At 46.7% G+C, this 24,019-nt stretch overlaps 1 protein-coding gene across 3 annotated transcripts in view; it reads right to left on the bottom strand.

Moving 5' to 3' along the window:
* The window catches only part of lilli (AF4/FMR2 family member lilliputian), a 239,161-nt gene that overhangs the window by 70,653 nt on the left and 144,489 nt on the right, over positions 1-24,019 (bottom strand). For all 3 annotated transcript variants that reach the window (XM_077662607.1, XM_077662608.1, XM_077662606.1), the window contains 8 exons: positions 14,744-14,852; positions 11,692-11,917; positions 10,542-10,904; positions 9,175-9,542; positions 7,374-7,412; positions 3,848-3,937; positions 3,361-3,391; positions 2,420-2,465 (listed from right to left, as the gene is read on the bottom strand). In XM_077662607.1, the coding sequence (XP_077518733.1) occupies positions 2,420-2,465; positions 3,361-3,391; positions 3,848-3,937; positions 7,374-7,412; positions 9,175-9,542; positions 10,542-10,904; positions 11,692-11,917; positions 14,744-14,852 (1,272 nt within the window). The remainder of the gene's footprint in view (positions 1-2,419; positions 2,466-3,360; positions 3,392-3,847; positions 3,938-7,373; positions 7,413-9,174; positions 9,543-10,541; positions 10,905-11,691; positions 11,918-14,743; positions 14,853-24,019) is intronic.

Here is a 24,019-nt window from a genome sequence, read left to right as displayed (position 1 = left end):
CATGAGGTGGGGGTGGCATGGCACCTCGAAAGTGTATAAGAACAACCCAGGCAGCACACTTTCAACTCGCTTTATGATCTCTTCCTGAACATGGGGATCCATAAAGGAACTAGTAACTTGGGGTCAGCATAGTTCTTTTGAAGTTTGTAGTCATGCACATGCGGGGCTATATTTTTGTGTTTTAGCGGTAACAAACTGTTTGCGGTAGCACACAGCCCACTTCCGTCAGTGCATGAAAAAAAAGTTTCCAGGCTACCGGCCTCTTCGGTGGCAGTTTCAATGGCATATAGTAGATCACTTCAGTAGCCAAACATAAAGCAGTGCAATGCCATCTGGTGACAGCAAGGAAATTACTGCTGCAATTATTTGTCCAAATACCCAGTCTATAAAAGAGGGTTTTTCTGAAGAAAACGACTGAAACTAGGGAGGCAAAAGAAAAAGATGAGAGGCCACAAAGTATGAACACCGCTCCGAAAGCTCTCCCTGTAAAAAGGGTGCACTCAGTCCGAAGCGAATGGGAAGAATGCTACTGTGCTGTGTCACACTACTTCCAGAAGCACTGCAACAATTGAACAATGAACTCCTTGACATTCCTAGCTAGTGGCCGGTGACAGACACACTTTAGTAGTGTGGGCGGGGTCGGAGTTAAGGCCTACAGAGCAAGCTCCATTCTTGTGTTGGCAAGCAGTTCTTTCCCATGGTTTCCAGGCAGATATTAGACGGGACTCCACAGTGCAATGTTTCCATTTCTGTAATCCAAGCAGTTCGCTAATCCTGGTGAATGGAGCACTAGTTAGAGCTCTCATTTCACTGTCACAACATCTGACTGCCTGAGCATAACGGAAGATTTCAAGAGCTTTCGATGCCACCAGGCCTCTTTTATTTGATTCCTTTTTAAACCCAGACTTCTTTGCGAGCTTCAAGCCACTTGGTGCTCTTCCAGCACTTGCACGATTGATGTGAAAGCGGTCAATTTTAGGAGTTTTCCTGAAGTATTTGTGAAATGTTCTACCAATTAGTTGACTCAGAGGGGATTACAAATTATAAAGTTTCTGAAGGCCAGTGTAATGAAACTTCCACGCAAGACACTGCTGGTAATTTTCCTTATGTGATGCACAGCTATGAAGTAGAAAAAGATGCATAATGCTTGATTCCAGCATTCACACTAACGGTTTTTCACAACATAGCAATATGCCGTGTTCCGAGTAAGCATTATATGGCAAACAGTTCTCTTAGAAATTCTGCTCTACATTTGTGTTCAGGAAAACGTTCGAGATCTCTGAAAACAAAAATGTCGAGAAGAGATCAAAATTTTGCAGGAATAACATCAATAATGTTAATCACAACTAAGCGTTACACCCGGACAAAAAAATGAAGAACTTGGTCTCAATGCACGACTAGTGTACCATAAATGGTACTAGTTCTTTATGAAATTACTATACTGAAGCATCACTCACAATACCACGAGTATACTGTATTGACCAAACTACAAAAAGCAAAGCCTGATTATTAAAGCTTGAATGAGGCAAACTGCGTGCTAACTTCACTGAACAAAAGGGAGTTCGACTGACAACATTACCATGCACCGTAGTGAGAGTTTGCGGAACTCATCTGTGCCGAGTCTTTCTTCTTGAATACCGAAAGAGGTAGCAGCGAAGCGCGTGGGAGGCGTATGACCTCACGGAGAAGGCTAGCATGGGAGGAAATGGTGGTGCATTTCAAAGTAAGGTCAGCGTACCCGTGGCAAAATGCACCGCAACCCTGACTCTTATATTGTGAAACCATAAACTAGCGCTTCGATGAGAGCCAAGACGCCCCATTATGCGCAAGCCACCACAGAGTGCATATCACCAGATATGATGCAGATTTTGGCTCTACTCACTAGGCCTAATGACGAAGGCCAATGCCGACAGAGCGCTTGCTTTGGCAGTTTCTCAGTTCTTATTGTTTCATCATCTTTATGGTCTCGTTCCGGCGCCATCGTACTGCGGCCGCAGCGCAGTTCCCACAGCGGCGTGTTCGCTTTCCCGCTTAGACTTTGTCCCAACCCGTGCGTTCATCAGTGACATGCCGGGGGCAGCACAGCCAGGCAGAGCTCATTGAAGCAGTCGCCGTCCGTCGTCCGTGCACATGTCGCGCGGCGAAATTTAGCCATGAGGAGCTCTAGAATGGGTGCAACACAACTGACTGCTTCCTCCACCATACTGGCAAGAAGTTTGTGGTTTTTTCGGTGAAATTTGATTTTCCAGACATTTTCGTGGTCCCTAGAGAGCCGAAATTCGGTCATTGACTGTACACGCAACACCTTGGCTGCCGATAACAATGGTAACTTGATTATTCGCAGGTTTATCATCTTGACACAAATCACCCTGTAAAAAAAAGAAAGGTAGCATGCATGACAAACACAGGCATGACTCACGGAGGGCTGGCCACTTTCCTAGATTCCAGTAGATGCTTCGAGTCTCCTGAAAGCACAACAAGAAAAATCAGCCCAGTTACAAAAACAGCACACATAAATGGAAATTCACAAATGTGTGAAGATCTAGAATCAAAACACAAGTGCAAAGCCTGAAGGGACCCTTCAAGTGAGTGCATCTATGCACTTACTGATACAGACCGACACAACATGCACTGAAGAGGCCTGCCATGCTAATAGAGGGCACTTTACAAGGCCGCCAAAGACAAAGCATAAAAATTTTAGCTTCGGACTTGACTTGTGTAGCAAACAACACTGTGTAGCAGGCAAAATAAAAAGGCAGAAACAGCACTCTGTGTAAAAGAATACCCCGAAATGACCCAAACCTGAGCAACAATCTATACCAAACAAGTTTGCTGCATGTAAACTACACATACTTTCTAAGCTAATATTAACGCAGTCCAGAAAGCAATCCTTATCAAAACTTAGTGCAATTAACAGCTTTCAGCTATGAAAAACAAAGTGCCTAGAAGCCTGACCATGATTTACATCAGCAGTGTACAGAATGTGTCATACTTAGAGGACACATGAGAAATGGTTAAACAGGCTCTTAACTCAAGAAAAGTAGGTTTCACCACGAAGCAAAAAAAAAAAGGTGCACAGAGCTGAAGACGCGCTCTTGTTTTCCGATGAAACCAACTATTATCCGCACCAAGAGCTCGTTTAAGCATTTCTAGTACTTCCTCAAAGTATGACATATGCTGGACCCCCTTTTTGAGAGCCAATGTGAATGTAAAACTGCTAAATTAATTCTGTTCCCAAAAGAAAAACAGAATGTTCAAAACAATCCACAACACAAAGGCTCTGAAAGCCATGAAAAATTGCTGAATGGGTCATCTGAAACAGTCAAAGGGTCTAGGTAAAGTATATAAACGGTAACTCACCACTTTCTTCTAGGTGATTGGGCACAGGGTCCTGAAAGCAATTAAAAGAAACCAATCCATTACCTGCTGCCTCCACATCTTTTGTTACTCCAACAAAGTGAAAAGACATACACTCAAATAACGAAATGAGTGTCACAAGTATCTGTGTCCAACAGTGATAGTGTGTTTTCTGGACTTCACGTCCAACCATACTGCACAAACAACCTTTAAAAATGGACATTTCAAAGGAGTCCACCCACAACTGCGAAATGCAGAAAGAAAAGACAGCAAAGAAGCTCAGCGCATTGCTGCAGGTGCACGATTTAAACCTCCTAACAATAGAAATCAAAAGCTGAATGTCAAATTCCACTTAAATGTTATCATATGCCAGTCAATAACAAATGCAACACATGCCATCAAAAGCAACTGCATTCTCTTTTGGCTTCCAGAACGTCAAACATACAAATAAGCTAAGCTAAAGGAAATGCAGCCTTGAATGACAACACACCTGCACTGGTGTCGTGGGAAAATGTGGTCGGCGGTCCTCCTTGCGCGGGGTCACAATTGCTGTCAGCACAGGGGGAATTCTCTTCATCTCCTGAAATGATACCAGTGCAGACGGCGCTTACTAGGTTGGTGCATGGGTGCGCCTAGCAAGACCATAGCATGGCAAAATTCAGACGCAATGCATAACTCAGTAGCACGTCCATATACAGTCAAACCTCGTCATAGCGAACACGGGTATTCAAAAAATTACTGGCCATATCATACTGTTCCTAAATATTTTTAGCAAACACATGCATTTATTACTTTTTATATCAAACGCGCAGTTTGGCACAAAGAGGATATATTAAACTGCCGAGTGCCAAGCTGTACCTGCTTGGATGGCAGGCTATGCCTCACTACAAAGGTGACTGGTGGGTGGTGGTGCAACAAGCGTTTGCACCGCGATGCAAGCTTTCTCTAGCATTTTCCAACATCGCCATAAAAGATAGGGTGGTGCGAGCAACTCATAGCCAGGCAGCCGGCGCCAGTTTCTGCCTCTCGAAACGAGCAACATGTTCGGTTGCTGTGGCTTTCCAGCCGATACTCTACTCATGTCAACTGCCGCGGAGCGCAGGTGGTTAAATCGGCGATAGCGTTTGTCCTGGTGTTCGATTTTCTATGAAACACCACTGTAATGCAAGGAAACCACCCCAGCTGGTGTTTGACTTGCTGCTGCCGTGTGCTGCATTGCTCTGTGGGGCAGCCAACCTACCAAGAGTTTGCCGTTCTTTTTGCGGCCTCCGCAATCGCTGCAAGTGGCTTCAAAATGGTGCTAAAACTGTGAAAGCGGTCTCTTCCAGCTGTAATTTTTTTGCTGTCCAAACTTTGCTTGTCCAGAGCGAGTTTGTGGCGAAATTTTGTACAGTCACCGACCGATTTTTCGGACTCTGAGGGACCCAAAAAATGGTCCGAATAATCGAACAGTCCGAAAAATCCGTGAAGTACAAAAAAATAACTTTATTGAGATGACATCGGCTTAAAAAACTCACTGATTTTACCTTGCGGAAAATTTCTCTTGCTGGCGACAATCTCCGCCTGTATTTACGCCAAAGTTTTGCTTTCACTGTACACTCTTCTTTGATGGACCCGGCGGCACCGGCGGGGCCATGTTGTCCACAACCCGTGTGTGCCCCACACCGCTCGTCAAACACATGCAAAGACAAGGCACTTTTCGTTCAAAGCGGTGGAATTGCCGAATGCAATCACAAAATGGCGAACGGATGTAACTTCGTGAAGACGGAGCGCCACTCGGTCGACGCGGTTGGAGAAACCCAAGTGACGAAACGGCGACTGGCGAACTTTACCCGCCGTGGTGGCTTAATGGTTAGCGTGCTCGGCTACTGATCCGGAGTACCCAGGTTCGAACCCGACCACGGCGGCAACGTTTCGATGGAGGCGAAACACAAAGGCGCCCGTGTGCTGTGTAACGTCTCATCATCATCAGCCTTACTACACCCACTGCTGGGCAAAGGCCTCTCCCATGTCTCTCCAATTAACCCTGTCCTTTGCTAGCTGCATTCACCCTTTGCCTGAAAACTTCTCAATCTCATCCGCCCACCTAACCTCCTGCCGCCCCCTGCTACGCTTACTCTCTCTTGGAATCCATCCCGTTGCCCTTAAGGACCAGCAGTTGGTTATCTTGCCTTCACATTACATGCCCTGCCCAAGCCCATTTCTTCCTCTTGATTTCGACTAGGATGTCATTAACCTGCGTTTGTTCCCTCACCCACTCTGCCCGCTTCCAGTCTCTTAACGTTACACCTATCATTTTTCTTTCCATAGCTAGCTGTGTTGTTCTCAACTTAGGTGAAATCTCTTCGTTAGCCTCCACGTTTCTGCCCCATAGGTGTGTACCGGCAAGATATAACTGTTGTATATTTTTCTCTTCAGGGAAATTGGTAAACTGCCACTCATGATCTGAGAGAACCTGCCATATGCGCTCCACCCCATTCTTATCCTTCTAGTTATTTCCTTCTCATGACCCGGATCAGCTATCACTACGTGCCCTAAGTAGACGTATTCCTTTACAACTTCCAGGCTCTCGCTGTGAATTGTGAACGGCTGTTCCCTTGCTTGACTGTTGAACATTACCTTGGTTTTCTGCATGTTAATTTTTAGACCGAGCGTTCTGCTCTGCCTGTCTAACTCATTGATCATGATTTGCAGTTCACCTCCTGAGTGACTCAGCAAGGCAATGTTATCAGCAAATCGCAGATTATTTAGGTATTCTCCATTTACTTTTATTCCCAACTGCTCCAAATTAATGCCTCAGAATACCTCCTGTAAACAGGCAATGAATAGCATTGGCGAGATAGTGTGTCCTTGCCTGACCCTTCCTTATTGGAATTTTATTGCCGACATTATGGAGGACTATAGAAGCTATGCAGCTGCTATATATACCTTCCAGCATTTTAACATAAGGCTTTTCTACCCCCTAATTACGCAATGCCTGTATGATTGCTGAGGTTTCCACTGAGTTGAATGCTGTCTCGTAATTAATGAAGGCTATACATATATAGAGGTTGGTTATATTCTGCGCATTTCTCTGTCACCTGATTGACAGTGTGAATATGATCTATTGTGGAATATCCTGAATGTCACTGACTTGACATGATAGTGCACGTTAAAGATCCTCAGGTGGTCGAAATTATTACGGAGCACTACAGCACCTCTTTCTTGCTTTTTTCTTTCATTCCCTCCTTTATCCCTCCCCTTACGGCGCCTGGTTCAAGGAGATGTGAGACAGATACTAAGCCGTTTCCTTTCCCCAAAGCCCAATTTACCAATTTTCAGCGTTTGAGACAAGCAATAACTGCCCGCTACAACGTTGGCGACAAAAAGCAAGTTAGCGGCGATGACAATCCGACTGCCACCTCAAAGTGGCAGAGATCGCAGGGACCTCTACTATCAAAAATGAGGTACCAGAGAAGTATGCCAATCCAACTGCACAGTAAATCCACCTCAATCCTAGATGGTGCCTTTTGCATCAGCAAAAAGCCGATAAGATGGCCAATTTGGGCCCTCATGTGACTGAAATTAACACGAAAAATCGAACTTTCAGACTTTTGAAGTCCAAATATCCGTCACGAATATGCATGCACTTCTATGGGGTGATTGACGGTGCCTATTCGAAGTCCGAAATATCCTACAAGTCTGAATTAGTGAAGTCCGAATTATCGCTACTGTATTACCAATTTCGGCTGTGTCGGACTGTTCTACGTTTTTTACCAGTTGGCTATAACGAGGTTTCACAGTATGCCCAGCTGAAAGTGCTATCAAAAGTATGCTCTTAACACGGAGAAGCACTAAACACACATTCTATCCTTTTCTTCTTTTAATTCTTTTGATGCTCCTGTAGTAAATGACAGAGAGTCTTTGAGAAAAACAAAACAAAAAACTGCAGATTCACTTCAGTCACATCAATAAGAGCAGCCTGAATAGGGCTGGGTACACACACACAAGAACATAGAAAAGCAGAAAATGCTTACCCTGAGGATGCTTTCAAGTTCCGGAAATGAGCTGTAAGTCTGGAAACCAAGGAGAGGAAGAATTAGCAGTTTGTTGGCATCTGACACAGCACACTCAGCTTATCCCAACACACACAGTGCCTATAAAAAGTGTACTAAGCAGAGTTGTTATACTAATTTATCTGTAAGTCCAGCCCTTCTGATAAACCACACTAAAGAATGGCATCGGTGACAGTGTCAACTGCCCCTACAGCTTACATTCTTCAGGAACACAAACTTCAATACAGAAGCTTGTACCTTTATACATCAAAGGTTACTGTGGCATACAGATTAAGAACCTCCAAGATGGAATTTAAACATAGCATTACAGTGCACAGCAATTTCTGCGACACTTTTTTTCCATTCTCCTTTCACCCCAGCCAGTATGCCAAGACAGCAGACCACAAAACAGTAACAAGAGAAATAAGTATCTAGTTCCATACACTCGGTACTGCAGAACCTCTGCTCAGAAGAAGACCATCACTTCTACGGCCCCAGCCAAGGGATGCCAAGAACAGAAGCTCATCAAACAATGCTGTACTCTGAGAACAGAAGCTCAATGAAAAACAAACATTCGATGCTAGGAGCACTCGCTTCCCCCCACGAGCTTAGTGCAAACAAAGTAACTGCAAGAAAAAGAGCAATATCAAAGGAGGCGAAGTGAGCAAGGATGGGGGATGCAGATGCAGAGGAGGCATATGAGAGGGGATGGTTGTTCCCATGGCAACGCCCGCCAGCAGGCACCAAACCAATCAATGAAGACTCCATTTCCTGAGAGGCATCACTGCTGCACACCTCCTTCCCCGCGAGACTTCTCCCACAAAGCCTACCACATGCCTCGCCCTCTCGGCCGGTCAGCAGATGTAGTGATGGGCAGTTTGGTCTAAAACAAACTGCACTAATGCCTTGCACAATTAAGAATGTTTACTGCATATTTTTCATCCTAAAGCTGAGAAGCAGGCTATGAGGGGCACGAAAGTGAATGGGTCTGGATTGCCTTTGCCCAGCTAGGTTGCTTCAATATGCACCATAACCTCAATATGTGGGCATTTTTGCATAACACCTTTGTGCAAATGAGGCTGCAACAGCCAGGTAATGAACAGCTTTGTCCTCAACTACAGAGCACCTCAACTGTTGAGCCTTCACAGTGGGCGAACAATAATGCAGTTAAACCGAGTAGAATAAAAGTAAAAAAGCTTCTTTCCGGTATCTGCATGTGCATGCAACTGCCTGGCTGGCTCTTCATCTCCACACCCCCTCTCCACTCAGCAGAAGCTGGCGCAACGCCCTTCTCCCAATGGCTACAGCTGACCCGACATTCCTCTGAATTTACCCGAACTTCCTCCCACTGGCTGTAGCTTGAGCAACGCTCCTCCAAACTAACCCGAGTCACTCAGAGGCTTCACAAAAGATTCTTGGTTGGGTTCAACTTGATTAAGTAGAGTTTTCGCACCAAAAAGGAGCAGCTGTAACAAAAAAGCCACCCCACATAACAAGCGCTAGTCCTGGCCAACTTGGTCATTAATTTTAAAACTGCGGCCCGCTATGCACAACCACACAGCTTGCAGCAACCTCTGACACACTGCACAGCATAGCATGGCGGCAAAGGGCTCAGTGCTCCACTAAGGCCAGGCAAAATGACACCACTCCCACTGCCACAAATGGCGATGGTGTGCACCTAAACCCAACATGGGTTGTCGCAGAGCTTGGTCACCAAACAACACCTCGAATAACAAAGCTATGGCCACGGGCAAAGTGAGAGAGAAATAAAAACTCCACTCACCGAACTGTCTGATGGGGCCGAGATCTGTAGCCGAGGCAAGGGCCGCTTGTTGGGTTTAGACTCTGCCGCCATGCGTGGTGCCGAGGAAGATGAAGAGGAGGATGACTTGCTGCTGCCAGTGGCAGGGCCGTTGCTCTCCGTTCTCACAGTGAGCGATGACGATGAGCTTGTGGATGACTGATGCTGTGTCGAGGCCGAGGTGTTGCCATTGTTGACATCCTTGGAGGGCACTCGCATGGCGGGCGGCCGCACCACAAGGCCGTTGGGCGGACCTTGGCTCGACGGTGCCGGCACTGGGTTTGAGCTCGTGGACGAACTCGAGGCTGGCAAGGGGGCCTTGGGATTTGATGGCGCCTCTTCTAATCGTCCTGAAGAGCAATAACAATTGGGATGGTCAATGGCATTTGTCTAGGTACAATGACAAAGGTTTCAACTCTGTACCATGTGCCACAATTCTGTTTGCAATATAACTACTCTGAGAAAATGCAGACATTTCTTTCGCCTATCTGAGAGGCAGTGAAGGCCGCCACCCTTGAACAATGAAGAAAGAGATGCGGCCATGTCCAGCAAAGCAGCAAATCAACATAGGCCAATTATTTCTCTCAAATTACGCATACTTGACACACACAGCACAGAAAATTCTGCAACGCAGACCACACACAGTTCAGAAGGGCACCGCATTCATTTTGTATAAGTGAGGTGCAATACTAGCTGTTGATTAACTGCTTTGTACCACAGAAGTTACCGACAAATAGTCCTTTATCTGAAGCACTAGACGCCATCTCTCCACAACTGAACTACATGCTCTGTGCTCCCTAAAATTGTACCTGTAAATATGTGAAGCATTACATTATATGAAACAATGTATGAACGACTCCCATAATTTTCCTCACTTCATACAACGGCACCTGCACAGCATGCTGATTAGTGGTACCTTCTAGTAAAGCAGGAAGTATAATTGAAGTTATGAATTTACAGAACAAATATTAAAAATATATACCGTAGTTGACATGCGGAACAACGGCTACGAGTTGACAGCAGATATGCCGCGTGACTTCTTGTAGGATGAGCATGCACCAGAGCACAGTACCAGCTCAGAGTCGGAAAACTCTGCTAGTGATGACACAGAATAAATGATTGATGTGTGAATCTTTAAAATTTTTTTCGCACATCATGTGTATGGGCCACACCGCGAAAAATTGGTCCTCGAATCTGGAAAAAAAGTGCGGCCCTTACACACATTTATACGGTAGATATTTGATTCTGGAAGGCACCCACTAACTAGACTATGATTCTCCCTTAGTTATCGTGGACTTCGGGAAGCAAAACCCAAGATGAGAACACAGAGCACAGGGTGCCACACACACCTTGCTCATGGGAGCCACCCCGGGACTGGTGGTTGTGATGGTGGCTGGAGCCCTGCGGTGGCTGGGAAAGGTGCCTGACCACCTTGTTGGCAGCTGAGGAGGAAGAGGACTTGTACTGGCCATTCATCAGCGGAGGAGGCTGCTGAGGTGGCTTCTTGTGGTGATGGTGCGACGAGTGGTGGTGTGAATGGTGACTGCTGCCATGATGCGAGCGGTGGCTGGAGCCGCTATGGTGAGAGGAACCCTGCTGCTGAGTGCTGCTGCTGCTAGCAGGGTGGGCGTTGCCACTGCCACTGCCGGTACTATTGTGTTGCTGCTGCTGTTGTTTCGCTGCAGAGCTGCTGCCTCTCGTTCCTCCAGGATCTGCACATGATCAAAAAGAAATCATAACCTCGTTTCACCATACACAACAAGGCTCCAAGATGCACTGTACTATCTCTTCTTTATGTCTGCATATATACACGTACTGTCATTTTGCGACGGTACAGTAACGTAGGGAAAAAAATTTGTATATTAATTTTTTACAGCCCCTTTTATGGTCACTGTTAGTTCACAATTTCACAAAAACACGGCAGATGGTAGTGGACAAAATAAGATTGATTTTATAGGTTTTAATGTCTCAAAGCTGCTCAGGCTATGAGGGACGCCACAGTGGAGGGCTCCAAATTATTTCAACCACCTGGGGTTCCGTAACGTGCACTGACAATGCACAGCCTTTCACCTCCATCAAAATGTGACCGCCACGACCGGGATCAAACACACGTCTTTCGGGTCTGCAGGCGAGCACCCTAACCACTGAGCCACCACAGCAGCTTAGAGGGGGTGAAATAGGCCAAAAAAATGACCTGGCACACAGCTTTTGACAATTACTGAGCCATATGAAGAAAATTACTGCCTAAGTTCAAAACATGTCGGATGCTTTTAGCTGCGATAACTGACAGTCGCAACAGCTACACTACCATATTACTGTGATGCGAGTATGTCTCATTCGTCGCCATTACTGCCCACAGAAACACTACTGCCACTCAACACCAATTCTCTCTGTAAATTATACCAGTTTCATGTTCAATTCTAGTTCCAGCTAAGATGCAAGTATTTACTTTCCCTCACAAAGGCAACACAAAAAATAAAAAAAGCATCAGCTGCATACCGGTAGCATTGCCATTCCACGTGGAGGCGGTGCTGCTGCTGCCATTGACGGGGTTGCTGGCAGAGGGTGGGGGCACTCGGGAAGCCGCCGCTTGGGCAGCCGCGTTTGTGCGAGAGATGCCAATCAGGTGGTTGGGGTCGTGCGAGAGCAGCCGCTGCACCTGGTTGAAGTCCCCCAGCGTGTTCTTGATGCGCCGGGACAGCTCATCTTCCTGGCCCGGGTCCACCTGCAGCCATAAGAAAGCATGCCAGTGCAGCTTACAACGAAGCATTGAGGCACTTTCGGGCATAGCATGCCTCCAACAGGTGGAACAAAACTTTTGCCAGAGGCTTAATACTTGGCTGGCCCCACAATATTGCATAAATTCACAACAACAAAAGAAAAAAGGTTCTGAGCAATGTAGCCGAGCAAGTAACCTGAAGTGTCATTAACTCGCGTTTCCATAGATCGCTGCACAGTCCTCCATAGATGAGTACAAGATACAGATGCTATACACTTTTCTCTTACAGGGTTTAGGTAAACTGCCATTCACGACCTAAGAGTGCCTGCAAAATGCCCTCCGCCTTATTATTCTCCTTGTTCCGTCACTCTTGTGGTCTGGATCTGCAGTCACTACCTGCCCAATGTAGATGTATTCCTTTACTACTTCCTAAGCTTTGATGCACATAGTAATCTGCTATTCCCTTCAGAGACTGTTGAACATTACTTTAGTTTTCCGCACATTAATTTTAAAAGGGCAGCCCTCTCACATATAAAAGAAAACAAATAAAAAGAAAAGGCACAGATTTTTCTGTACATGCTACATTTCTCATCTATGCGCGTTAAATTAAATTCGGCAGTGGAAAGTTCAACAGGACCCCATGAGTTGTGTCTGCAAAAATAATCAAAATAGGCCCTTCAACAAACAGAAGTGTAGTAAGGTCAAGTAATACTACAGTCGGATACATCTCAAGAACGAAGCATCAAATGCCCCTCAAGGAGAGCCCTCCAGCCAATGGCACTGACCAAATCTCATAAAAATGGTTAATCCCATTGACCCTGCTAGCATGATATCTCAGGAGGTGGCAGATAAAAAGGGATCAGCAACGGCTTAATTGGATTTACCATGGGGTCATGAAAATCAGTTGATGCCATTGCCTGGAAGGTCTCCTTTAAGGGCCACCTGCTGCTTATTTCTTTTAGTTGTGTCCGAATCATGGTGTAACAAAAACATACTGAGGTGTTAACACTCTCCCGCCGCCGTACGCGAGAGCGCCGCCCGCTCGTGGCCACAATATGTTCGGTGGGAGGGGGAAGGGTTACCATGGAAACCGGTCGGTAACTTAGAGGGTGCTGCGAAAGGCAGGCCCACGCTGGGCGGCTCGGTCTGGCGTGGAGCGGCACTGCGCACGTGTTTTTGGCACATTTCGGAGTGTGCGGCTGCGCTGCTGTGCTGTTTTTAACAAGTTCTTTTATTTCACCAAGACCTTGTGTTTGGCTATCGTCGGCAGAGAAGCCCACAGCAGGTGAGTGCTGCGAGATGGGAAGAAAGTGCTTGATGCCGAACTGCAATTCGGGCAACCGTACATGTGCAGAGCTTGTGCCATTATTCAAAGCTCTGTCCAACAATGTTGGTTTGGCGAAGTGGCGGCATGCGATTCCTAGGGCAGACCGGACTTATGCCCATTGACCATGTCTGGGACAAGCATTTTGCAGAGGACGCGGTATCCCGGGCATATTACGCCGAGCTTGATGGAAGAGTGCTACTTGACGTGAAAAGAGACCCGTGCTTTCCAGAGATGCAGTTCCTACATTATTTCCAAACTGTCCCAAGTATCTCACGCAGCCTGAGATGCATAGAAAGACACCCTGGAAGAGGAAACCCCCTGCGCAAGCATCCAAGCTACGTCGGTCGAAAGTCGACGGCAACGGTGCGATGCAGCCTCTCCAAGCTTCCTTGCCTGCTGTGATGCCTGCAGATCCGGAGACAGCCTTGGAGCCAGCGGTCAAGCGACATCATCTTGACTCTGCCACTCTGATGCCCTGTCTGCACTTGATGGTGCTTCAACAAATACACCGCATCGCCATTTAGCCTCCAGTGGAAAGGAGCTTATTGAAAATTATGCCCTTTCTCTGATAATTTACATCGGAATAAAAATGCCATTATCTCAAGCTTTTGTGTTGGGTTATGGTCCATGATCCGACGCACCCTTTCATCCCGCCTGATACATTTCCGTCGTAAATAGCCGCTATACTAGTGCTCTGCATCATGAAAATTAGCCCATTCAACGAAACAACGTTTGAATGGTCTTCATATAGAGTGAAAAACCAACGATAAGTGTGAAGCAAAAACTGTCCGGTGCAATAATTTTCTACCCTTGTGAGCAGAAAAAGGCACCAGGACCCCCACTTATGTTTATAATGCTTAGATCTATGATTAGATCAAATGAAACATGAATTGAGCAAGGAAGCGAAATGTGAATGAGCTTGGAGCGTTGCTCGACCGAGTCAATATCACTAACTTCTTTACACAAGATAATTTCATGCAAAAAAAATTTTAAGACTGCCACACTACTGATTTTAATTTCAAGCAACGAATTTCCTGTGCACTTTTAATCCAATTCACGCCACCAGAACGAAAAACGAGCTTGGGCAGCGGAATCTCAAGGCGCCAGAATCGCTCAACTGGGCCCGCTGACATCTGCGCCATCTGTCGGCTTGCAGCCGAACTGCAAGGTGCGCTCGATTACGGCCGAACATAATCGGGACGCTCCAGCGGGCGCAGTGTCAACACCTCGGTATTCTTGCACCGTGGTCCGAATACAGTATGTCTATTCCCTTGGTAACATGCTAGCAATAAGTGACAAAGTTATGTGCTCCAAGTTCAACATACAAGGTTGTAATGTTTTGCTTTCAATTTCAATTATTGAATTGCCTATTCTTGATAACAGACTTCGAGACGCATTGCACTATTCTTCAAGGTGAAAGAAAATAGCTCCCGCGCTGCTGCACTTTTGTGCAGATGATATGCAACAAACCAGAAACAACGGAAAAATATGAAGATTGCACACACCTTGATGGGGGCCCTGAAGATGGGATGTCCGCCGGAGTCTCCTCCACCCAGACCCGCGCGAAGAGCACGGGCCTGCCGCTCCCGCTCTCGTGCAGCATCACGCTCCACGCTGCATGATAGAAGCAAGAAAACAATCAGCACTATTTGAGGGCAGCATGGTGTGTACGCTTCGCACAACTAAAGCCATCTTTGTGCCCTGTTTACGGCCTACAATTCCGCTAAAGAAGAAAAGGAATGACACAAAACCAAACGTTGGGTTATATTCCCAAAAAGGTCATCTTGTCTAAAAGTCACATAAGTACACAAATAACACTGTTCAAACTTCCCCATCATTGCTTTCGAATGCATTATGCATCCCTAGCATTCAAAATCTTTTGAAGGTAAAAGGATCTTCAGATGTTTCCTCAGAAGTCAGCAAATGGACAGTGTGTTAACACAGGGTGCACTGGCTTTTACAGTCATATCAGCTTCAATGATTTCGCTAACATCCTGCAGAAAAAGGCAGACCTTGTAAGCGGTTGTTTTCAAAGTACAAAGTGATAGCAAAGCATAAGAGCCAAGATAAGGAAATCCTCCATTTAAAAGCCTTCTAAAAAGAACACATTTCTAGAACTGCCACTCAATATTGGCATTTCAATAGATGATGTCATTAAAGGTGTATGTATGCATGTCTCAACATTCATAAGGAAACAGTTGGAAGAGAGCATTTGTGATATCAGTGTCTCCGTTCATCCTTGTGTGTGCACATTCATTTGTCATCTGCACTATAGGTACAGCTAACAATAACAACCAATGATCCACACAAGCTCAAAAATGCTTGCTTAGTCTTTTACAGAGCCTTATACGCAAAAAAAGAAACAACCCTTTCTAATGACACACTCTGCCACAAGGAAAACTAGAAACAAAATCACGAATGCACAAACATAAAACCTTTTGAGTGAAGTTTCATGCTGCACAAATCAAAATAATTTGCAAGGTGTTTGCAAAGGACTCTACAATGCCGCGCTGCTCTCTCGTCGTTGCTAAAGTGTCCTGCCCGTGCGAGGGGCCAGAACCCTTTATCTCGGCTAGACGCTTTCGCTCAGGGCACCTTCGTTAGCAGACCGACAGCTTCGGAATGGTGTAACCGAGAAAAAAAAAAACTGTTGCGGGCAGTCCGATAAACTTCACGAGAGCTTAGAAAGCCCGAGACACCGACTAGGACTAGAGCAATCGCTTCGAGGGAGCAAGCGCGGAATGTAAAAGCACAGGCAAAAACAAACTACAAAACAACTAGAAACACCTTTGTGTGCGCATGCGGAACAAAGGAATATGGCAGAAAGAGGAGCAAACGAGGTCCCGTCAGAGGCAAAACTTCAGTCTCGATTATGAATTTTTTATCGAACAACACTAAACGCGCTGCCTCTTTCTGCATCAGCGAATATGACAAAAATCTAAAGTGACAGCAAAGGAACACAAACAATGCCGGCGCTCGCGCTAGGCCTAACCTTGAGCTTATCGTTCCCTGTAATAAAAATTTCCCCCGCGTGCAAAGTAGATGTCAGAGTTCCGAACTGTTGTATGATTATGAGAAAAAAGAAACATTCGCATATACAAAACCTCCTAGGCTGCTGATTCACTGCCACACACAGAAACGCCATCTTGAACAAAGAAGACAGTGCCCTGACAATGGCTACAAGTTAGAAAATAGAGAATGAGCACTCTACAAGAAGGTCGGCGACGCGGTGACGTAGAGGTTGCGGCCGTCGCTTGCAACCGTGATTGCCTGTTCGTGCTTACCCAGTGCATAGAAATAGCTAAGGCGGAAAACAGACCTCTGTATTTAGCCTTCTTGGACATAAGCGGTGCATACAACAATGTGAACAGGGAACTCCTGTGGAACATATTAAAAGGTGAAGGTGTCAGTCATGAGGTAATTAATTTTCTACAGAAAATATATCGAGAAAATGAAGTTGAAATAACATGGGAAGGAATTAAGAGTACAACAACTGTCCAGATACACAAAGGATTAAGGCAAGGTTGTCCTCTATCACCGCTGCTGTTCATGCTTTATATGATAAGTATGGAAAGAAGGCTACAAGGAAGCAATCTAGGTTATGATCTGTCATACACATTAGGCGGAAAGGTTGTTGAGCAATGACTACCGGTTTTAATGTATGCGGATGATATTGTACTGTTAGCAGATGGTTAGAAAGATTTGCAAACTTTGGTGAATTGCTGTGGAGACGAAGGAGACAGTCTAGGTTTCAGTTTTAGCGCAACTAAGTCAGGTGTGATGGTTTTCAAAAGCACAACTGATCAGGAGCTTACAATACAAGGCCATGAGATACCCCGAGTGGCCGAATACAAATACCTCGGGGTATGGGTAAACAACAAGCATATGTACACGGAAAAGCACGAACAGTCTCTCATAGCAAAAGGGCGAAGAGATGCCGGGATAATGAAACATAGGGCATTGCGGGGGTACAACAGGTATGAAGTCCTCAGAGGTATTTGGAAAGGAATAATGGTGCCAGGGCTTAATTTCGGGAATGCGGTTTTATGCTTAAGCGCTGAAGTTCAGTCGCGATTAAAAGTAAATCAGAGAACTGTCGGAAGATTAGCACTAGGTGCAGACGGGAAAACCACAAAAGAGGCAGTACAGGGGGATAAGGGCTGGGCAATGTTCAAAGCACGAGAAGCTCAGAGTAAAGTACTATACGAAGAACGCCCGAGGAAATTGGATGATAACCGGTGGGCAGCTAAGGTATTTAAATACCTGTACAGAAAGAGCGTTGACACACAGTGGCGGAAACGAACTAGAAAGCTGGCCAGTAAGTTTGCCAGAGACGAGGAAGGAGAAGGAAAGAGCATTAAACGACAAGTTAAAAACGTCGAAGGTAAAAATTGGATAGATTCAATGGAAAAGAAGCATAGTGTAGAACTATATCGATGCTGGAAAAGGCAAATCAGCAAGGAAACGTTTTATGATAACTCAAGAGGCAGTGCCCTCCTCTTTGAAGCTAGGTCAGGGTGTCTTAGAACGCGCAGCTACAAAAAAATAGTTAACGAAGAAGACACATGTGCTGTGCGTGGTAAATCTGTAGAAACAATAGAACACCTCATCCTAAAATGCGATGGTATCCATCCCAACGTCGATGCAGGCACAGTCACTCTTCCTGAGGTCTTAGGGTTTAGAGATAACAATAGTCATGTAAATAAATCTGCGGTGGAAATTAGCAAAAAGCGATTGGAGGATTGGTGGTACAAAAGCAGAGAGGTGACATAAGTTTTAAAGTGTAGGAAGACGTTTTTTTTAAAAGGAAATGGCGAATTGTATTAACAACTTACAGCAGAGTAAACAAAAATAAAGGAAAAAACTGAGCATAGTGGCAACAACCACTGCCCCGTTTCAAAGGGGATGCTCCTACCTTCCATCCATCCACCAATCCAGGGCGCGCCCTCACCACCCTATGGGCCGGAGAGCGGGGGGGGGGGGGCGCCACTGTCCTGTGCAGGGGCCGCTCCCTATTCCCTTAACCCTAGCGTCGCCTTATGCTAAGTCTTTAATGGGGCGCATATTTTCCAAACGAAAATCCATGTTCACAGAAGCCATTTTCCCAGTCTTATTCCAAAAGGAAGAGAGATGCTATTCTGTATGAGAGAGAGGTTGCTGAAAGTACGCAGCATGTAGCTCAGAAACTCGGAATGGTGTAAAAAAGAAAAAAAAACATCGCCGCGGAGAGTCCAATATGCTTCACCATCGCTCAGAAAACTCGAGACGCCATGACGGCGAATAGGCCTAGCGCGGCTTCCTCAACAACGGCTCGCCAGAGACCGGCGGGAAAACGACTGAGCGAGCTTCGAACTGTCAACCGCATTTACGCAAACGGGGAACGTAAAAGCGTAGCCAAAAACAAACTACAAGACAACACAGGAGCGCCTTCGAGCGAGACATTAGAGTGTGCTTGCAGACGTGATTGTCGTAACAAAGGATAAATGGCGGAGAGAAGCAGGCGAGGTCCCGTCGCAGGGAAAGCTTATGCAGTCTCGATTATGAATTTTTATCGAACAGCGCTAAACGTACCGCCTGTTTCTGCATCAGCGACAGTGATAAAAATCTAAGGTGGCAGCAAGCAAAAGGACATAAGCAATGTCGGCGCTAGGCCTGAAGTAAAAAATTTCCCCGCAGGTAAAACTTGCGTCCAATGTCTAAAACCGTTGTATAATTACGACAGAGGTAGAAATATTCGCATATACAGCACCTAATAGGCTGCCGATTCGCTGCCACACGCAGAAACGCCATCTTGAACAGAGAAGACTGCCCTGACAACGGTGACGAGTTAGCTGAGAACGAGCACTCTGCAAGAAGGACGGGGACAAAGTGAGGTAGTGGTCGCGGACGTCGCTTGCAACCAAACCAGGGCGCGCCCTCACGTGACACTCTACAAGCGGGAAAGTGGGGTGCGGCGGAACAATAACCGGGGGAGAACCGCCACTGTCATGTGCATGGGCCGCTACCCTAGCGCGCTTGTGCTGTCTTTCACTCTACAGGCGGGAAAGTGGGGTGCGGCGGAACAATAACCGGGGGAGAACCGCCACTGTCCTGTGCATGGGCCGCTACCCTAGCGCGCTTGTGCTGACTTTAATGGTGCGCATATTTTCCAAACGAAAATCCATGTTCACAGACGCCATTTTCCCAGTCTTGTTCCAAAAGGATGAGAGATGATAGCCTGTATGAGAAAGGTTGCTGAAAGTACGCATCAAGTAGCTCAGAAACTCGGAATAGTGTAAAAAAGAAAAAAAACATCGCCGCGGAGAGTCCAATATGCTTCACCATCGCTCAGAATGCTCGAGACGCCATGACGGCGAATAGGCCTAGCGCGGCTTCCTCAACAACGGCTCGCCAGCGACAGGCCGGAAAACGACCGATCGAGCTTCGAACTGTCAACCGCATTTACGCAAACGGGGAACGTAAAAGCGCAGCCAAAAACAAACTACAAGTCAACACAGGAGCGCCTTCGAGCGAGACATTAGAGTGTGCATGCGGACGTGATAGTCGTAACAAAGGATAAATGGCGGAGAGAAGCAGGCGAGGTCCCGTCGCAGGGAAAGCTTACGCAGTCTCGATTATGAATTTTTTATCGAACAGCGCTAAACGTACCGCCTGTTTCTGCATCAGCGACAGTGATAAAAATCTAAGGTGGCAGCAAGCAAAAGGACATAAGCAATGTCGGCGCTAGGCCTGAAGTAAAAAATTTCCCCGCAGGTAAAACTTGCGTCCAATGTCTAAAACCGTTGTATAATTACGACAGAGGTAGAAATATTCGCATATACAGCACCTAATAGGCTGCCGATTCGCTGCCACACGCAGAAACGCCATCTTGAACAGAGAAGACTGCCCTGACAACGGTGACGAGTCAGCTGAGAACGAGCACTCTGCAAGAAGGACGGGGACAAAGTGAGGTAGTGGTCGCGGACGTCGCTTGCAACCAAACCAGGGCGCGCCCTCACGTGACACTCTACAAGCGGGAAAGTGGGGTGCGGCGGAACAATAACCGGGGGAGAACCGCCACTGTCCTGTGCATGGGCCGCTACCCTAGCGCGCTTGTGCTAAGTCTTTAATGGTGCGCATATTTTCCAAACGAAAATCCATGTTCACAGACGCCATTTTCCCAGTCTTGTTCCAAAAGGATGAGAGATGCTAGCCTGTATGAGAAAGAGGTTGCTGAAAGTACGCAGCAAGTAGCTCAGAAACTCGGAATAGTGTAAAAAAGAAAAAAAACATCGCCGCGGAGAGTCCAATATGCTCCACCACTGCTCAGAATGCTCGAGACGCCATGACGGCGAATAGGCCTAGCGCGGCTTCCTCAACAACGGCTCGCCAGCGACAGGAAAACGACCGATCGAGCTTCGAACTGTCAACCGCATTTACGCAAACGGGGAACGTAAAAGCGCAGCCAAAAACAAACTACAAGTCAACACAGGAGCGCCTTCGAGCGAGACATTAGAGTGTGCGTGCGGACGTGATTGTCGTAACAAAGGATAAATGGCGGAGAGAAGCAGGCGAGGTCCCGTCGCAGGGAAAGCTTACGCAGTCTCGATTATGAATTTTTTATCGAACAGCGCTAAACGCACCGCCTGTTTCTGCATCAGCGACAGTGATAAAAATCTAAGGTAGTAGCAAGCAAAAGGACAAACAATGCCGGCGCCAGGCCTAACCTTGCGTTAGGCCTGAAGTAAAAATTGGCCCCGCGGGCAAAACTTGCGTCAAATTTCTAAAATCGTTGCATAATTACGAGAAAGGTAGAAATATTCGCATATACAGCACCTAATACGCGGTCGAATCGCTGCCACACGCAGAAGGGCCATCTTGAACAAAGACGACAGTGCTCAGACGACGGCAACGAGATGGCAAATACAGGACTTCTCTGCAAGGACGACGAAGACAAAGTGACCCGTAGATGTCATGGCCCCCAGGTGACGCTGAGGTCGCGGCCGTCGCCCGCACAAAACCCAGGGCGCGCCCTCACCACCCCATGGCGGGCGTTTACGTTGCGTAGTGCCGAAGGTTTTTGTGTAGGAATTTTGGTGGGCTTTTACGTTGTGCAGTGCCGAAGGTTATTTGTGTAGTAATTTTGGCGGGCTTTTACGTTGCGCAGTGCCGAAGGTTTTTGTGCAGGAGTTTTAGCGGGCTCTTACGTTGACTAGTGCCGAAGGTTTCTTCTCTAGGAATTTTGGCGGGCTTTTACGTTGCGTAGTGCCGAAGTTTTGTGTAATATTCTTGGCGGGTTTTTACGCATAGGAATTTTGGCGGCCTTTCACAAGGCGTAGTCGGCCGGACGATGGGTCGTCAAGCTAGGAAAGTTAAGGAGGACAAGGACGGGGGGTTAGTACAGTGCCAGGAGTGCGACCGTTGGTGTTACTTAGATGAGACAGGGTTCGGGAGCTTAGCCGAGGCGGATGAGGCTAGCTTCGTGTGTAAGATGTGCAAGCGGTTTGGGGACGCCGTTCATGCGTTAAAAGGGGAATGGGAAGCTGGGTTTAATGCACTTAATGCGGACCGGCAGGTCGAACGAGAGGCACGGATTAAGCTGGAAGCTCAGGTCGCCGATATGATTAAAAAGGAGGAGAATGATGCCGCCCTGTTGAAGCAAATGGTGGGCGAGATTAAAGAAGAGCGGGAAAAGCGGACCCAGCTAGAAAAACAGGTTGAAGCGCTCAGGTCGCGGCCGGCTGGGCACCCCAGTTCGGAGAAGGGTCAGGTGGGGGACGAGGCTCGTCGATCGTACAGTGCTGTAGTGCAGCGAGCATTGAGTGAGAAAAATGAGAACGAAATGAAAAAGGTTAAAGCGGGCATGGAAACTCGCGACAATAGCGTACAGCGGCAGGAGAGTCAGCTAGAGCGATCCGGAGGCCAACAGATGGAATTAGGAAGCGAACGTTTGGGGCGCAGGAGAGTTCTGGTGGTCGGGGACTCGAATGTAGCGAGGGTTGAGGGAGGCGTTCTGACGGCAGTGAAGGCAGACAGGCGGGTGCAGGTGGAGGCTCAGTCGGGAAAGTGCATGGTAGATGCAATGGCCAGAGCCCGGGAGGTGGTGGTGGGCAGCATGGATGGCGAACACCTTGTGGTCATCCATGCTGGTCTCAATGATGTACTGCAGGGGAGGAGCCAGAATCTTGAGACGCAGTTGGAGGTGGGGATGCGTAGGCTTAGAGAGGCCTCTGAGAGTGTGCATGTGACCATATGCACAATCCCAGAGGTCCAGAGGCAGGCTCGCGAAACGGAAAGGAGGGTCGTGGAGACTAATCGGGTAATTAGGCTATTGAGTCGACGACTAAGATACGAGGTGATGGAGGTCAACAGGGAAGTGTACGAGGTTAGGCCCCACCCTTTTGCGCAGGATGGCATCCACTACGGTGGTGCCACTGGCAAGAAGGTGGGTAGTAGGATAGGTCGCCAGGCAACAGCTTTTTTGGGGGGACCCAGAGCTCTGAAGGAACCAGTGTAGAGAAGGAAGAATTAAGATCAAACGGACAATGGAACCATTGGGGAAGAAAGAGACGCAAGCGCCAGGGCCAAGTTAATTCAGATATAGGTTTCATTAACATGAAAGGTGGCAGGAATAGACTGAAATGGGAGGAAATAGAAGAACAGTTAAGACAGGAGGAATTAATGGTATATGGTTTAGCGGAAACACATCTTAGAGACATGGAGCAACCACCCTGTAACCCAGACTACGCATGGGAATATTGCAATAGAACTGAGGGCAGCAGAAAGGGAGGTGGAATTGGGGCATTCATTCATAAAAGCATGAATTTTCAAAGGGTTAGACTGGGATGCAGGGAACATTTATGGCTAAAAGGAACAGTGGTAGGCAAGCAAACACTCCTTGGCTTTGTATACCTGTGGACAGGGGTTAATGCCAGAGGAAAACAGGAAAATGTTAGAATGTATTGCAAGCGACATTGATGAGCTAGGAGGACAGGGCGAGATAATTATATTAGGCGACATGAATGCACACATAGAAGACCTGGATGGGTACACGGATTCGACAGGAAGCATGCTGCAGGACATGTGTGACAGGCATGATTTAGTTGTATGCAACAGCACCGAGAAGTGTGAAGGGCTCATAACATGGGAGGCGGGGAGTCCGCACTCGACGATAGATTATGCACTAATGTCACAGAGGATGTATAACAGATTAGGGGTAATGAGCATAGATGAAGATGATTCCAGAAGTCTAGGTAGTGACCACAAGCGTATCAAGTTGAGCTTCAGAAGAAAAAGCAATGTAGGACTGAATCAAGATAAACAATCAGGAGAAAATTTTTACTCAGAAAAGCAAATGGAAGTAGCAGCCAAACAAATCGAGAAAGTAATTTTTGAGGATAGTGAAACAGAATGGACTTATACCAAATTAACTCGATTACTGGAGCTAGAGCTAGCTAAGGTGCGAGTAAAGCTAAAAGGGAAAAGATGCAAACCCAAGAGTTGGTGGGATGAGGAGGTCAAGAGGGCAATAGAAAAGCGCAAGGAAGCATCCAGGGAACACAGATATTCCAAGAAGAGGGGGGAACCAAAACCCGAAGTAGACAGAAAATGGGATACCTTCATAAAGTGTAGAAGGGACGCATCCTATTTGATTAATGAGAAAATTAGAAGAAAAGGTGCCCAATAGATGTCAAAAGTAAATAAAAAGGATAGAAAAGCAGCCCAAAAATTCTGGAAACATCTAAATGCAATGAGTAATAAAACTAGGCTAGAACAAAGGTTTATTTTTACAGATGAGGGTA

The sequence above is a fragment of the Amblyomma americanum genome, chromosome 4, assembly GCF_052857255.1.
Source record: "Amblyomma americanum isolate KBUSLIRL-KWMA chromosome 4, ASM5285725v1, whole genome shotgun sequence".
Classification (NCBI taxonomy): Eukaryota; Metazoa; Arthropoda; class Arachnida; order Ixodida; family Ixodidae; genus Amblyomma; species Amblyomma americanum.
Note: the sequence above shows the minus strand (reverse complement) of the source record. Positions and strands in the feature narration are given on the sequence as shown.